This window comes from Hyla sarda, chromosome 13 (assembly GCF_029499605.1).
Source record: "Hyla sarda isolate aHylSar1 chromosome 13, aHylSar1.hap1, whole genome shotgun sequence".
Classification (NCBI taxonomy): Eukaryota; Metazoa; Chordata; class Amphibia; order Anura; family Hylidae; genus Hyla; species Hyla sarda.
In genome coordinates, this window is record NC_079201.1 from 12,704,881 (window position 1) to 12,721,563 (window position 16,683).

The following is a 16,683-nucleotide window of genomic DNA, read 5'->3' on the forward strand; positions in this document are numbered from 1 at the left end:
CCTTGCCCTCTGGTCTGCCCGCTGTGGATGAAATTTCTCGTGACCTTTCCATCATATGGAGAGAGACCCAAAATTCTCTCTTACAGGCTTCATCACGCATGAAGAAGTTCGCGGATAAGAAAAGAAGAGCTCCTCCCGTTTTTTCCCCTGGAGACAAGGTATGGCTCTCCGCTAAATATGTCCGCTTCCGTGTCCCTAGCTACAAGTTGGGACCACGCTATCTTGGTCCTTTCAAAATTTTGTGTCAAATTAATCCTGTCTCTTACAAACTTCTTCTTCCTCCTTCTCTTCGTATCCCTAATGCCTTTCACGTCTCTCTTCTTAAACCACTCATCCTCAACCGTTTTTCTCCCAAATCTGTTCCTCCCACTCCTGTTTCCGGCTCCTCGGACATCTTCTCTGTCAAAGAAATCTTAGCTTCTAAAAAGGTCAGAGGGAAAACTTTTTTTTTAGTGGACTGGGAGGGTTGTGGTCCTGAAGAGAGATCCTGGGAACCTGAGGACAACATCCTAGACAAAAGTCTGCTCCTCAGGTTCTCAGGCTCTAAGAAGAGGGGGAGACCCAAGGGGGGGGGTACTGTTACGCCGAGCGCTCCGGGTCCCCGCTCCTCCCCGGAGCGCTCGCTACACTCTCCCCGCTGCAGCGCTCCGGTCAGATCCACTGACCCGGGGCGCTGCGATTCCGCTTCCAGCCGGGATGCGATTCGCGATGCGGGTAGCGCCCGCTCGCGATGCGCACCCCGGCTCCCGTACCTGACTCGCTCTCCCTCGGTCCTGTCCCGGCGCGCGCGGCCCCGCTCCCTAGGGCGCGCGCGCGCCGGGTCTTTGCGATTTAAAGGGCCACTGCGCCGCTGATTGGCGCAGTGATTCCAATTAGTGTCTTCACCTGTGCACTTCCCTATATCACCTCACTTCCCCTGCACTTCCTGGCCGGATCTTGTTGCCATCGTGCCAGTGAAAGCGTTCCTTGTGTGTTCCTAGCCTGTGTTCCAGACCTCCTGCCGTTGCCCCTGACTACGATCCTTGCTGCCTGCCCCGACCTTCTGCTACGTCCGACCTTGCTTCTGCCTACTCCCTTGTACCGCGCCTATCTTCAGCAGCCAGAGAGGTGAGCCGTTGCTAGTGGATACGACCTGGTCACTACCGCCGCAGCAAGACCATCCCGCTTTGCGGCGGGCTCTGGTGAAAACCAGTAGTGTCTTAGAACCGGTCCACTAGCACGGTCCTCGCCATCCCTCTCTGGCACAGAGGATCCACCTCCTGCCAGCCGGCATCGTGACAGTACATCAGTAGGTGCCAGGATTTATTACTTTTCTTGCATATGTTGGATCACCTCCTCCATGAGCTCCACCGACCACGTAAGTGCCGGCCTACCGAATTCCATTTCTCTATATGAAACCATGCCAATTGGATGTTAGAATGAAAGCTAATATCTCCAAGCTGGAAGCTAAACAGTCTAAATATTAGGAAGATTTACAAGACCCTTGTTGATGTTATAATAAACCATTGTTGATGTTAATAAATTTTCTCGCAACCTTACATTTAAGAAACTTATCTTGAATATTGATACTGACTCCATGCTATACCTGACGGCAATGAAGATTATGCAGAGGATAATCACCCGTCTTCCTACGGAGCCTGGAGAAAAGATAATGATGTTTTATTGTCTTTCACTGAACAAATTGCTTCCTCTGATTTACAATGTGTAATTGCTGAGTCTAGGGTTGAGGGTTTTATTAATTCCTCTGAATCCTTTATTACCTGCAACAGAGCCTTTTTATCCCATCCAGGCCCATACCTAGCCATGGTCAGGCTTCAGGACTTAGTTCTTCACGATTTATTGCTCTGCACAACTCCAGTAAAAACAGCTTCAATACGTCTAACCTTAGTCCACAAGAATCAAAAGCCTTGTCATAGTCAACAAATATGAAGGATCTTGTAGTCCACCAAGCGGACACAGGAGGGGCCGTTCTCCAGCAAAAAAAAAAAAAAGGTTGACTATATTCTGGTGGGAAACTCATTTCGGGCTATATTCCATTCTTTTCCCAATATCCATAAATCGGGCTATAAGACCCACTATATTGGGTATTAGAGCATTGAACGAACATTTGAGTGCTTGAGTGAATTGTTTGCGTCAGTCCATTGTGCCCAATACACCACGTCTCCTACAAGATACTGAACATATACAGTGCCCCTTCAAGTTCCAATATTAATTGGTTGCACAGGAAAAAGGGAGGATTGCAGAAAAATAAACAGATAACTAATACAGATAGAGCAAGTAAGAAAGATCTGCCGGAAGCTGTAAATCTTTGTGTAGAGGACAGAAGCTTCTTCAGGGTCCTGTACAGTACACACAATGTCCTAAAAAGTAACATGAAGCCGGCCCATCTGGTGTCCACAGGAGCAGCTAACCCTGGCACAGGTAAGAGTAGTACAGAATATGTAGTACCACCCTGTACTGTAGGGGGCACTACCAGACAGCCAGTCAGTGCATGCATTTCAGTAATACAGGGGTTTTACAAGTGAAATGTTCTTTCTGATTGGCCAGATCTTCCAGCCATTGGTACGTTTCACACACCTGGACTGTCCGTAGCATTGTAAGGCGAGTTTGGTTTCAAGTTACAATGGTCATGTTGCTGGGGCCCACCGCCATCGCCCGCAGCACCCGGCATTCTAAACAAACGGCAGGTTCCTGCGGCAGTGGTTGTGACTTCGTGGCTGCACCCCCTTGTGACATGACGCCACGCCCCCTCCTATGGGAGGGGGCATGACAGCTGACACGGCGTTTTGATGTCACAATCACGGCCTTTGGCTCCAAGCGTTCTGAACAAAATGTTCAGGACACTGGAGCACCCCTTTAAGAAAAAAAAAATATCAAAAGCACGATAGAATCTTTGTAACAATTTGATTAAGAAAATAAGCTTAAAATGGTACATACTTTAGCTTTAAAGAAAAAAAAAGTTTATTGTACACTGTAAAATAGGTCTATTCATTTTAAAGCACTATTGCAATGACTCCATAAATACTGTATGCACATATATACACAGAAAAAGCATAGGAGTGTGGAGAGTACACAGTGACAACAAGCCTTATAGGCCAGTGGGTGCCAGTCCTCAAAAGCTTGACCAAGGATGAATCTAGATATACAAGAACAATGAAAGACCTCACTCCAAATGGTTTCCAAATAACGTGAGGTTTATTGGTCCATACACATACAAGTGATGCAACGTTTCAACCTGACAATCAGGTCTTTCTCAAGCATCTTGAGAAAGACCCGATTGTCAGGTCAAAACGTTGCCTCACTTGTATGTGTATGGACAATAAACCTCACGTTATTTGGACACCATTTCGAGTGCCTTCTTTCATTGTTCACATATATAGACAGACACAACACATACTCTATTTAATACTACAAGACATACTTTATTTGCTTATTTTTATATTTAATAAGCATAAATGGTGTAGATGACCATTCTGTTGTTTTCTGTCGTAAATCAGCTCTGACTACTTCCATTTTGTCGAGAGAGGCGCAAAATGGAACAAAGTTGCAGAAGCAAGAAAGACCATAATGCACTGCTTACTAAACAAAAACTCCCGGCATGCCGGGACAGCCAACAGCATGCTGGGAGTTCTAGTTTTGCAAGGGCTGAAGGCACCCTGGTTGGGAAAAACTGGTCTGGTGAGTGTTTAATTTGGAGTTGAAATTCTCTTTAAGTATTCTCAATATAAGCTAAAAATCATCACATTCTGGCAAAGGGGTTAGTGGGTATGGGGATCTGCTCATGTTCTATATAGTTCCTAACACGGACAGAGGTGGCAGCAGAGAGCACTGTGGTCAGCCTGGATAGAACTACACAACTTCCTCTGGAGCATACAGCAGCTGATAAGTACTGGAAGGATTAAGAGCTGTATATAGAAGTAATTTACAAATCTGTATAACTTTCTGGCACTAGTTGATTTGAAAAAAATGTTTTCCTCCGGAGTGCCCCTTTAACTCGAAATGCCATTTAATATTTAAATAGGATCTGTAGCCAACCCAAAAAGTGAGATTTCACTAAATAGCTTAGAATGCCCTGATTCTGAATCTTTTTACAGTTTCTTTATATGTTAGTCCATCCCTGAGAGGGTTTATAATTTGTCTGAAAATCCAAGGGGTCAGGTGGGCGGGGATTAATTTTAATAATGAGAGTGACGGGTGATAGGCAGGATTATACTGACAGGGGATGTGTATTAGACATATATGCCCCTCAGTGTACTACATCCACACACCCTGACTATATCATCCTGCCCATCACCTAATTGTAATTCTCATTTTTAAATAAAACCAGAGGTCAACCCCATCTGACTGATTTCCTGAATTGTCAGACAAACTATAAACCATCATGTTTTGGGAACAGGAGGGCATATAAAAAAAACTGTAAAAAGATGTGTGATCAGAGCATCCTAAGTTATTTAATGATGATGCAACTGTCATGTTTAGTGCTACGGCCACACGCTGGCTGTGAGCACATGGCCTTGTCTCCTGCTGTTGCCGGCAGGGCTGAGATTCGCATCGCGGAACGCGCCAGCATGCGAATCCCAGCCCATCGCTCACCAACTGCTCCTCCTGTACTCTCCTCGGCTTCTGTGCTCCGGCGCGCGTGTCCCTGCCCCTTAGGGCGCGCGCCGGAGCTCTGAAATTTAAAGGGCCAGTGCGTCCATTAATTAGGTAACACCTGTGCTCACTTAATAAATTCCTCCACCTCCCACACTTCCCTGCTGGATCTTTGTTGCCCTAGAGAAAGCGTTCCAGAGTATTACCTTGCCGTGTATCGTTCCCTTGTTCTGTGACCTGACCTTGCTCTTTTGCTGCCTGCCTAATGACCACCTGCTACGTCCCTGACTTAGCTACTTTGCCGCCTGCCCTGACCTCCTGCTTTCCTGACCATGAGTTTCCTACCTGTGCCAAGCCATGCCAGGGGTAGCGACTTGGGTGCCGCCTGCCGCAGCAAGTCCATCCATCTTTGAGGCGGGCTCTGGTGAAAAGAAACGACACCTTAGACTCCGCTCCCTGTGTCATCTGCCACACAGGTCCAGCGGATACACTACCACCTGTGTCTTGTCTACTGAAACGTAAGTGTTACAGCAACCTCATTTTAATGTGTTGGCCACAGATCCTCTTTAATTAGCAGTTCCAAAGAGGAGATTTCCTTTAAAAGGAAGACATCTATTTTCTTCTTCTTTAATGGATTGTCCACCATGGACTCAAAATTTATTACTGGGACCGCAACCCCATTGCTATGCAAAACACATTAGTGGATACTTTTACCATTAATTATAAAAAAAAGTCAGTTCCAGAAAGACTAAAAGCATCAGGAATAAGGCAAAAAAAAATGACTTTAGTACCTTGGCAAAACAGACAAAGGCATTTTGTAAGTAAACTCTATACCAGTGTTTCCAACCAGGGTGCCTTCAGCTGTTGCAACACTACAACTCCAAGAATGCCCGGACAGTCAACGGCTGTCCGGGCATGCTGGGAGTTGTAGTTTTGCAACAGCTGGAGGCACGCTGGTTGGGAAACACTGCTGTATGTAGTCATATTACAAAAGGGCTCAGTCTATACATCCATAAATAGTCTTTATTATGATTGGTGGGGGTCTAGTCTCTAAGACACTTACCGACCTTGAGAATTAAGGGGCTGCAGAACGGATTTAACACTGTGTTTTATTGTGCAGTGGCGCCCCTGCCAATATTCATCCATGCAGGGAACTGCAGCCTATCTTAGACTGTGAAGAGGCTGCAGAACTGAATCAGTAACACAAATCCTCTTTCACATGATCAGTGAGGTCAAACGCGGACTGACCATCAATATATACAGCGGGTGAAATAAAAACTGAACACATCACCATTTTTCTCACTAAATATATTTCCAAAGGTGCTATTGACATAAGACCAAAACAAATAAGCTCACAAATTAAGTTATGTGTAATAATGTGAAAAGTGTTAAACACATGAAAAAAGGGAGGTGCAAAAAGGCCTGGAAAGCCAAGACAACAGTTGAAATTTATCAGTAATTAAAAAACAATCCAGGCCCTAGCTAGTACAAAGTAATATCAGCCGGATCAGTTCCACCTGATGGCCTAGAAAGAGGTCTCCTTGCCCAAGTGTCATGCAAGGCACATCTCATGATGAGGAAAAGCAAAGAGCTGTCTCAAGACCTTCACAACCTTCACAACAATTGTAGTAAAACATAACAATGGCGTTGGTTACAGGCACATTTCTAAGCTTCTGAATGGTCCAATGAGCACTGTTGGGGCCATAATACGGAAGCGGATGGACAATCATTTCACCATAAATTTGCCTCGACCAGGTGCTCCTCACAAGATTTGTGACAAAGGAGTGAGAAGAATAATCAGAAGAGTTGTCCAAGAGCCAAGACCTGGAATTAGCAGGTACTGTTGTCTCAAAGAAACAGTATTTAGTGAGCAAAATGGTGATGCGTTCAATACTCATGTCACCGGCTGTATATGATAGGACGCCAATGGAAAGTTGGGGCCATGACCCGGCAAGCCGATCTTCTTCTATTATCAAAAAGTGGCAGCGTAGATGTACTATAATACTGGTTGGCTATAATCGCCATAATTACCACTGCTTCATAAATCACTTCTAATATGCATTTTTGTGATGCCTTATCAATAATATTATCATTCTTATTATTACTATTAAGTTATGTGCACTCCGTGTTTCTTCTATAAATTGCCAACACATACATGTAATGCATGTACATGATTGTACAGCCATATGGCCATGCTAAAAAAAAGCCCATACTGTGCGGTGGCTATACAGTAAGAAGCAAGGTACGACCACATACTACCCTCAATAGAGGCCAAAAGGGCAGTATTTTTGGTCTCCAGTGGGTCAATCTTCACCCGAACATGGTTTAAATTCAGTACAACTATGTGGAAAAATTTTAAAGGGGAAACTAACAAAGAATAAATAGTAATACTAATTACAAAAAAATACAAAAACCCCACAAAGGGTTCAATAGTCATTATTGACATGTCAAAAACTGCTGCTAGTTTTAGTGGATAATAATTACTGTGAGGCTGTCGCCCATCACAAAGGTCTGATTCTGGGCCTATATGCTGATGGTTGGCCTAGTTCTATCATACTTCTTCCTGTGACATATGGTAGTCCTTTCCCTGCTCCTGGGCCACCGGCAGCCCTTGCATGGTAATATCCTGATCATCCTGGTCTTCCTCAGGAAGGTTTTCTTTCAGATTGATAGGCTCCTGTTGATCGTTTTCCTCTGGCGGATCCTGTTAAAGTTTGAGGCAAAAAACAACCATGACAATGGTGTTGTAAGACATGTGTTCCTATGTGTGTTATAACAACCAGCTCTGCACAGTGTACATCATAGTACTGACAGCCCTGTTGACCCATCTTAAGGTGGATGCACTGGGCCAAACAGCAACAGCTCTGCCATTTACACATCATAACAGTGAGATATTTGCACTGAGCAGTTGCTGTAGTCAGTCGCCTGTGACATTGGATTTCTCCCTTTACTAGTGTCCCTGACCCTTGTGTTCTTGTACCTTACCTGATCTTATTTGACTTCTGCTTGTGTCCTGACTACTCTTTGTTTGCTGATGTTGTATTACACTGCTATCTAGGTTTGACCAATTGCCTGTCTTGACTTTGCCTTGGTATGCGATTTTGTACTACGCTGCTTTCTAGGTTTCTGACTTCTGTCTCATCTCTGGTTGAATGCTTGTTTGCTGTTTTTGCACTGTATCTACTGTTGTGTTACTGACCTGGCCTGTCTGACTCCCCTTACGCCTCTGTGCACTTATTTCAGTGAAGGGCTGTCTCCCAATTGGGAGAGAGGTGTCAACCATTTAGGTTGGATTGTCCAAGTAGGTAGCGTAAGTGGTGAGGGGCGAGCCTACTCCAGACATTTCAATGTGTTTTGCATACACAATATTGACATTTTCTTACCTGTCTTTTTTTGTTCTTGTCTTTACGATATAATTTCCTATCTAAATAAAAGAAAGAAAGTTAACTATAGAAGTATAGGTTATCAGATTCATCAATCAACAGAGGTTATAACAGAAAGGATGGCTAGACATTTATCCTATTTCTTGTGTATTATTAGGGTGTTTTTGCCTAGTCTGGCTAGGCTGACCGTGATATGTATATTGTAATCTTTGTATTAATGCAACTAATAAACATAAACATTTATTAAGACAAAATTTATATATTGTGATAACATTCACAGTATAGAATACCACAATGACACAGCTCATTGCAGAACATCAGTATTTCATATTATGAGTTATATGAGTATTACCTGAGGACACCTAAAAACACCTAAAAACCTTGATGATAATAACTTTTTACGTGATCTAATGAAAATCAACACCCCAAGAAACAGTAAATGTTATAGTAATTTCCTAATAAAGAAAATTTATGGAGCTTATGGACTTAATTAAGGTGGTTCCCATTTTAAAGGAAACGTGTCCGCAGAAAATGTAAACTTGATTTAAATAATAGTTCACTTTAAACATATTTTTTGTAAAAGTTTTTGGTGATGTCAATTTAAAAATAGTCCTAGAAGCTTGCTGTATCTATTTTGTCCACTAGGCCTATACCTAAGCCGATGCTTTCTGTTCTGTACAGATCCCTTCCCAGCAGTGTCCTCCTTATTAAGACCAAAAGGATTACAATGAAAGGTGACACCTGTGCATAGAGGTGCACACAATAGCTGTTGCTCACAGATCAGCCCCCTTCCCTGTAGAATGGCCTCTGAAAAGTTCCCCGAGCATACCCAGACACTTTACCCACTCATGTGAATAGGACAGTTTCAGTCTATTGCTGTCCATGTCCATGGGGCTTTCTGTAAAGCATGCCTCTAAATGCTGTTAAAAATATCTCAGGCAAGATGGCAGCACCAAAAATAGTAACAATCTTAAAATAAAAAATATATTTTTTTTACTGATTACTGACAGACACTAAAACTTTAATGTTGCAGTTACAGTTGCAGCTGGGAAAAAGAAGTAGACTTTGACAGCGCAAAGACCTTGCCCAGCAGTCCATGGAACTGAGGAGAGAGAATGCAGAAGGGTGTTGGAATCCGACAGAGGTCCTCGGCCAGGAACAGGGAGCCGTGGCTGTAGTGAACATGATACCACTGCATCAGTGCTGTCAAGTGCACTCTCCATGCTCAGATTGGTATAAATATGGAAATTTAAAGGGGTTATCCACCATAAGGTGATTTTAGTACGTACCTGCCCGACAGTAATGGATATGCTTAGGAAGGATCGGTGCATGTCTTAGGGCTAAATGGCTATGTTGTGAGTCCACCATAAGGCTGTGGCTATCTTTTTGTGAACTGGCTATTTCCTGTTGAAGTTGAAGTTCCCTCCCTCCAACTACAAATCCCATGATTCCTTGTTTGCAAGTGTGAAGTCACTTTCTCCCTCCCATACATCAGCCACCCCATCGATTGAAACACACTTATGATCCTTTCCATGCAATAGACCAGTGTTTTCTAACCAGGGTGCCTCCAGTTGTTGCAAAACTATAATTCCTGAAGAATGATCTCCCTCCCACCCATTGAAGCAAAGACAGACTCCCTCTCAACACCTGGCTTGTGATGTAATGTCTCTGGAAGTACTGCAACCTGGGAAAACCTGAGACAACACTCATTTTGTATGCTGTTTAAGATAAACATTGGGGCACAAATCGCAGAAGAATTGCGAGACCAGCATGAAACACAGGTAGAGACACTATATTAGGAACTAGACTAACTTTACAGCCCCTGTAGCATAGTCAAATGAAGAAAAGAAAATCCTGGAATACCCCTTAAGCCTCTGACAGGTTAAAAGGGTATTCCAGGCAAAAACATCTTATCCCCTATCCAAAGGATAGGGGATGTCTGATCGTGGTGGGCCCCCTGACCCCCCCCCGTGTCCTTCCTGCCGCACTCGCAAAGGGTATGGGACGGCAGTCACGCCCCCTCCCATAGACATGAATGGAGGGGGCGTGGCGTGACATCACATCCCCAGTCCCGGAGGTTTCCGACAATGGAGACGCAGCCCCGCATAGAATGCGGGTGCTGCAGGGAGATCCCGGGGGTCCCAGCAGCAGCCCCCCCCCCCCCCCCCCCGCGATCAGACATCTTATCCCCTATCCTTTGGAGATAAGGGGATAAGATGATTTTGCCTGGAATACCCCTTTAATATCCAACATACTGGATCTTTCCTTCCCCAATGGCAAACGACAAGGGACTGCTGGGCTGCATCCATTAGACTTCTAGCTGATCCTACTAAAAAGGGCAAATTCGACTCTAATATGCATTTCCAGCTCCATGGTTTAAACTAATAGCAGGTTGTTATTTTCTGTTGTGAATATACTTGTACTTACAAAGGATTATAGCAGGAACGGAAAGGGCTACAAAGGCCACCAAGAAGAACACAATATATACCCAAGTATTAGACTGACTATCAGTACTTGGTTCTGGAAAGGGAAAAAAAAATCACATTAGCATCACAATTAATAGTAACTATATAACAAGTATGTTTACAGCAGAATGCAAAAGTAGGACAAAACTCTCCAAAAAGTATGAGGGCTTCAAGTGATTCTAGCTCCGTCAGTATTTTTCTATTGGAATCTCACCACCCAGATCATGGAAGCGTCTAGGCCTCACGACTATGACGAAATATTTAATAATAACACTTTTCTTTGGTTGGTTGGTTCAGATTTGCAAATGACTTCTATTAAAAAAAATTTAATCCTTCCAGTACTTATTAGCTACTGAATACTACAGAGGAAATTCTTTTCTTTTTGGAACAGTGCTCTCTGCTGACATCATGACCACAGTGCTCTCTGCTGACACCTCTGTCCATTTTAGGAACTGTCCAGGGCAGCATATGTTTTCTATGGGGATTTTCTCCTACTCTGGACAGTTCTTAAAATGGACAGAGATGTCAGCAGAGAGCACTGTGGTCATGATGTCAGCAGAGAGCTCTGTGTTCCAAAAAGAAAAGAATTTCCTCTGTAGTATTCAGCAGCTAATAAGTACTAGAAGGATTAAGATTTTTTTATAGAAGTAATTTACAAATCTGTTTAACTTTCTGGCACCAGTTGATTAAAAAAAAAAAGTTTTCTACCGGAGTACCCCTTTAAATTATACTGTTGCCCAGTTTCTCCTTTATACAGAAATTTGTTGAGCAATATGAGAGAAGATCTAAATCCTTTAGGTGGGGATAATAACTCACCACAAATAACATCACTGGTTAGTGTTCCTGGCTCTTTTATCACCATTGCTTCACCACACCTAAAATAAAAAAACGTATTATAAGTCAATATATCATAGTGCATGTAAACAACTGAACTGCTATATTAACTCAATGTATTAAGGGGTTGTCTGGTTTTGGAAATCCATTTTTATATGGGATTCTGCTGAATTCCATGTGGACTGAATTGTCTTCAATGGCGACAGCGCATGTCCGTGCGGCCCTAGCACCAAAAGATTTTGGCTGTGTCCACAGCAGATGGAATCTCCGCCTGGAATATCTCTGGATAAATATTTTGTGAACAAGGTCATACAGTTGGTAGTTCCTTACTGGTAAAAGGAAAGCAGTCGGCACTAATTTTTTTATCAGTTTTTTTAACCCGTTAAGGACCAAGGGCGTACAGGTACGCCCTGACATTCTGGTACTTAAGGACTAAGGGCGTACCTGTTTGCCCATGGGAATTCAGCAGGCATCCCGTGACAACACCTGGGTGGGGGGGTCCTGAGAATTCACACCAGTGATCTGCGGCGATTCCAGTCATATGGGTCACATGTGACTCAATGATCCGGAATTAGAAGGTGATCGGTGATGTACTATACACCGCCAATCACCTCCTGATGCTGGGGGGAGGTGACGATCACATTACCTCCCCAGATGAGCTGCTATTGGTGCGATCAATAGCTGTTGGCAGAGGAGGGGTTAATGTCCCCTTCTCTCAGCTCTGCTAGCTCACCGAGTTCAGTCAGCAGGCAGAGCTGAGAGAAGGAGCCAGGAGAGTTTGTGTGGAGGGACAGGTAGGAGTTGAAAAAGGAAAAAAATGTGAAACATCCCCCCCCCCCCCCCCCCCCTCAAACCCCCCAATAGGTCCTCATGGGTCCGCCACGCATTTAGCAGCGTGACTCGGGCCCCCCCCCCCCCCCCGCCACAGTGGAAAAAAAAGGTGATGGCCTACCGTGAATATTCAATGGAGGAGGCATACTTGCATCCAACACCAAATCTGCCAGTGAGGATGAGGAAGATCTTACTTTTCTGTGTTCTTCCTCGTCCTCCTCATCATTTAGTTCTGATGATGAGCTCCCTGCCTGCACGGCTGCGGAGACGCAGCCAGATGAGGCCACATACCCCCCATGATAGTGACCCAGTAGCCGACACTAGTACAAGCGTCTGTGCCGCTCGTAATAGGAGTCCGACCCCCCAGACAAGCGTACCGGAGCTCCCTTCCGGTGAACCTGACTGGAGACCCCCAGAGGGATATCAGCCACGGATTCCTGTGTTTGTTGGCAACTCAAGAATCCAGATTGACACGTCCGGATACACGGAAATAGACTTTTTTAGTTATTATTTCAGTGACTACTTTGTCAATCTAATGGTGGAGCAGACGAATCTGTACGCCCAACAGTTCACTGTCCACCACCCTGATTCGTTTTTGGCCAGGCCCAATGAATGGTATGTCGTCAATGCAGCCGAAATGAGGACATTTTTGGGGCATCGTGCAGCATATGGGCCTAGTCAAAAAACCCAGTGTCAGACAGTACTGGAGCCTCTACCAGACCCCACTCTACAGTATGGCCATGCTAATGGGGAGTTTCAAGGTCATACGGAAATGCCTCCATTACACTGATAATGAGGCATGTCCCCCCCAAGTGATCCCGCCTATGACGGGATTTACAAAGTGAGGCCGGTTATAGATCACTTTGGGGCAAAATTTTGGGAGGCTTCCGTAACCCTAAGGGAGCTCTCTGTAGATGAGTGTCTTATGAGTTTTAAAGGAGACTCATCTTCCGCCAGTATATTCCCTCGAAGCGTGTACTGGCTTCAGCATGCTTTTGCAGCATTCATGCCTGACAGGAAGTTGTGTAGTTCTATCATTGCCAATGTGGTGTTGTCTCAGCAGCTCCCCGGCTCCTCCCTTTAACTGACAGGCAGTTGTGTAGTTCTTTCATTCTCAGTGTAGTGTTGTCTCAGCAGCTTCCTGGCTCCTCTCTCACTGACAGGAAGTTGTGTAGTCCTCTCATGGTCAGCGTGGTGTTGTCCTGTCAGCTCCCGACTCCATCTCTCGCAAAACAACACAACATCCTCTGCTGTCTCAAGAGGTGTAGTGGGATCTTGTCTCTGAGTGACATCATCACCTCTTACCAACCCCTACAGCCTACATCACCATCTACCTGTCATATACATATATATCTTTATAGTCACATTAGTGAAGAATTAGATTTGGTTACAGAAATGCCACAGGCAGAGGAGCAGACAGGGAATGAATACAGCAGATGCTGCTACCTCACCGATTGTTCCATAATCTGCTGTGAAATAAGATGTTCTGCAACAGGTCTGGGCAGGGAAATAAAAAGAGTGTTGTCGGAGGAGAGTGAGCAGGGTGGGAGGGCTGTAATGAAGAGTTGAAGGAAAGCAATGTATTCTGGGAATTGTAGTGCAGGACTAAGATCCCCAAAACAAATAGATTTTTGGTGGTTTCAAAACTGGGGTAGATGGGTAAAGCAATGCTATATTCTTCTGCAGCATTAGTTTTTTCTTCTTTTTTTTACCTAATGTCAGAATACTGCTTTAAAGGGGTAAACTAGTGAAAAACATTTTTTTTCCATATTAACTGGCTCCAGAAATGTAAACAGATTTGTAAGTTACTTCTATTAAAAAAATCTTAGTTCTACCAGTACTTATCAGCTGCTGCAGTTGAGTTATTATTTTCTGTCTGACAACAGTGCTCTCTGCTGACACCTCTGTCTGTCTTAGGAACTGTTCAGAGCAGGAGAGGTTTGCTATGGGGATTTGCTGCTACTCTGGACAGTTCCTGAAACAGACAGAGGTGTCAGCATAGAGCACTGTTGTCAGACAGAAAAGGACGACTCAACTTCAGCAGCTGATAAGTACTGGTAGGATTAATATTTTTTCTAATAGAAGTAATTTACAAATCTGTTTAACTTTCTGGAGCCAGTTGATATGAAAAAAATTGTTTTTCACTTGAATACCCCTTAAGGGTCTATTCACATGTCCAGTATTCTGCGCATATTTGATGCGCAGGATTTTCTGCTGCAGATTTCAATGTAAACTGAATGACTTGAAATCCTGCGCATCAAATCTGCGGAGAATACTCTACGTGTGAATAGACCCTTAAACTTCAAAAGTTATACCCTATACCCTAATCAAAGTCCACACCTGTCCCTGCCCCATGACAATACTTCCTGACCCTGTCCATTTGCAGCTCATAGAGTCCATACGTGAGCACAGTGATATACAGAAAAAATTGGCACAGCACTCATTCTGTTCAGTTAAAGGGGTACTCCGGTAAAAAACTTTTTTTTCTTTAAATCAACTGGTGCCAGAAAGTTAGACAGATTTGTAAATTTCTTCTATTAAAAAATCTTAATCCTTCCTGTACTTATTAGCTGCTGAATACTACAGCGGAAATTCTTTTCTTTTTGAAACACAGAGCTGTCTGCTGACATCACGAGCACAGTGCTCTCTGCTGACATCTCTGTCCATTTTAGGAACTGTCCAGAACAGCATATGATTGCTATGGGGATTTTCTTTTACTCTGCACAGTTCCTAAAATGGACAGAGATGTCAGCAGAGAGCACTGTGCTCGTGATGTCAGCAGAGAGCTCTGTGTTTCAAATGGAAAAGAATTTCCACTGTAGTATTCAGCAGCTAATAAGTACAGGAAGGATTAAGATTTTTTAATAGAAGTCATTTACAAATCTGTTTAACTTTCTGGCACCAGTTGATTTAAAAAAAAAAGTTTTTCACCGGAGTACCCCCTTAAACAACGGGTGGTGGTCTCAGCAACCCCCAGTTGCTTATACAGTGGACAGACTCATAGGAAGCCAATTAACCTCTCAGGATTGTAATCACCTGATATTTTATTGACCGGTGCCGAGAAGGGAGAAGCGATTTCCTTTAAATCCAATCGATGCACCGTGAGAATGTTACAGTGCTTAACAGAAGAATTACCAGATATAATGTATTATGTGGAAGCGGGTTGAGGCTTTCTCCCTATAAAACGCATTTATATCCTCGCTGCCTGTTTGCGCGACACTTTGCAATTAAAGAGCTATCTGGATGGAGTTCTTCAAAGCCGCTCTTCCCCGCAGCCGTTACGTTTTATTAATAAACAGAATGTGAGAACGACACATTCATAATTCATGTTCATTAGAGCGGATTCCACTTAATGAATAAAAGAAATGACAGGATGACATTAAAGGGAACTGAAACCTAACAAACATTTCTTTGATATGTTGTCAAAAATGTGCTGATTTGTCTGTATAGTCCGGTGTTTCCCAACCAGGGTGCCTCCAGCTGTTGCAAAACTACAACTCCCAGCATGCCTGGACAGCCGAAGGCTGTCCAGGCATGGTGGAAGTTGTAGTTTTGCAGCAGCTGGAGGCACACTATTGTAAACAATGGGATAGGGGATAAGTCCTTATGTCCTGTGATCACGCTAATTACTGGCGCAATTTTACCGCTATTTTCCCAAGTCTCCGTAGAAATTGCATAACATTTACTGCAATTTAGAAAATGTTCCAGCACAACTTCCAAACGACCGGCGATAGCTGTCTCAATGCTTATGTCATCTAAAAATATAGTAGATCCAAAAAGGACGCGGCACTCCACAAAACAAAATGAAAGTAGTACTCCAGTGGAAAACTTTTTTTTTTAAATCAATTGGTGCCAAAAAGTTAAACAGATTTGTAAATTTCTTCTCTAAAAAAAAAAATCTTAATCCTTCCAGTACTTATTAGCAGCTGTATACTATAGAGGAAATTCTTTTCTTTTTGGATTTCTTTTTTGTCTTGTCCACAGTGCTCTCTGCTGACACCTATGTCCGTGTCAGGAACTGTCCAGAGCAGGAGAAAATCCCCATAGCACACTTATCCTGCTCTGGACAGTTCCTAAAATGGACAGAGGTGTCAGCAGAGAGCACTGTGGATAGCTGAAATGGACAGAGGTGTCAGCAGAGAGCACTGTGGATAGCTAAAATGGACAGAGGTGTCAGCAGAGAGCACTGTGGATAGCTAAAATGGACAGAGGTGTCAGCAGAGAGCACTGTGGATAGCTAAAATGGACAGAGGTGTCAGCAGAGAGCACTGTGGATAGACAGAAAAAAAAATCCAAAAAGAAAAGAATTTCCGCTGTAAGTACTGATAAGCTGATAAGTACTGGAAGGTTTAAGATTTTTTTAATAGAAGTAATTTACAAATCTGTTTAACTTTTTGGCACCAGTTGATGTAGAAAACAAAAATGTTTTTCACCGGAGTACCCCTTTAAGAAAAAAAAGTGTTGTTTATTCACCCATCTGTGACAGAGCAGCTGCTTCCTTTTTGGATTTACATTGTGTCTACATTGTGGATGGTGGGTCGGGTCCTGGAGCTGAGGACCCCATTTGGACTAGAAGT

The 16,683-nt window shown here is 43.6% G+C and overlaps 1 protein-coding gene across 3 annotated transcripts in view; it reads right to left on the reverse strand.

Moving 5' to 3' along the window:
* Positions 1-5,552: 5,552 nt before the first annotated feature.
* Positions 5,553-16,683, reverse strand: part of CD40 (CD40 molecule) — a 31,235-nt gene continuing 20,104 nt past the window's right edge. For all 3 annotated transcript variants that reach the window (XM_056550061.1, XM_056550059.1, XM_056550060.1), the window contains 4 exons: positions 11,258-11,316; positions 10,404-10,496; positions 7,977-8,017; positions 5,553-7,297 (listed from right to left, as the gene is read on the reverse strand). In XM_056550061.1, coding sequence (XP_056406036.1) covers positions 7,145-7,297; positions 7,977-8,017; positions 10,404-10,496; positions 11,258-11,316 — 346 coding nt within the window. In that variant the 3' untranslated portion in view covers positions 5,553-7,144. The remainder of the gene's footprint in view (positions 7,298-7,976; positions 8,018-10,403; positions 10,497-11,257; positions 11,317-16,683) is intronic.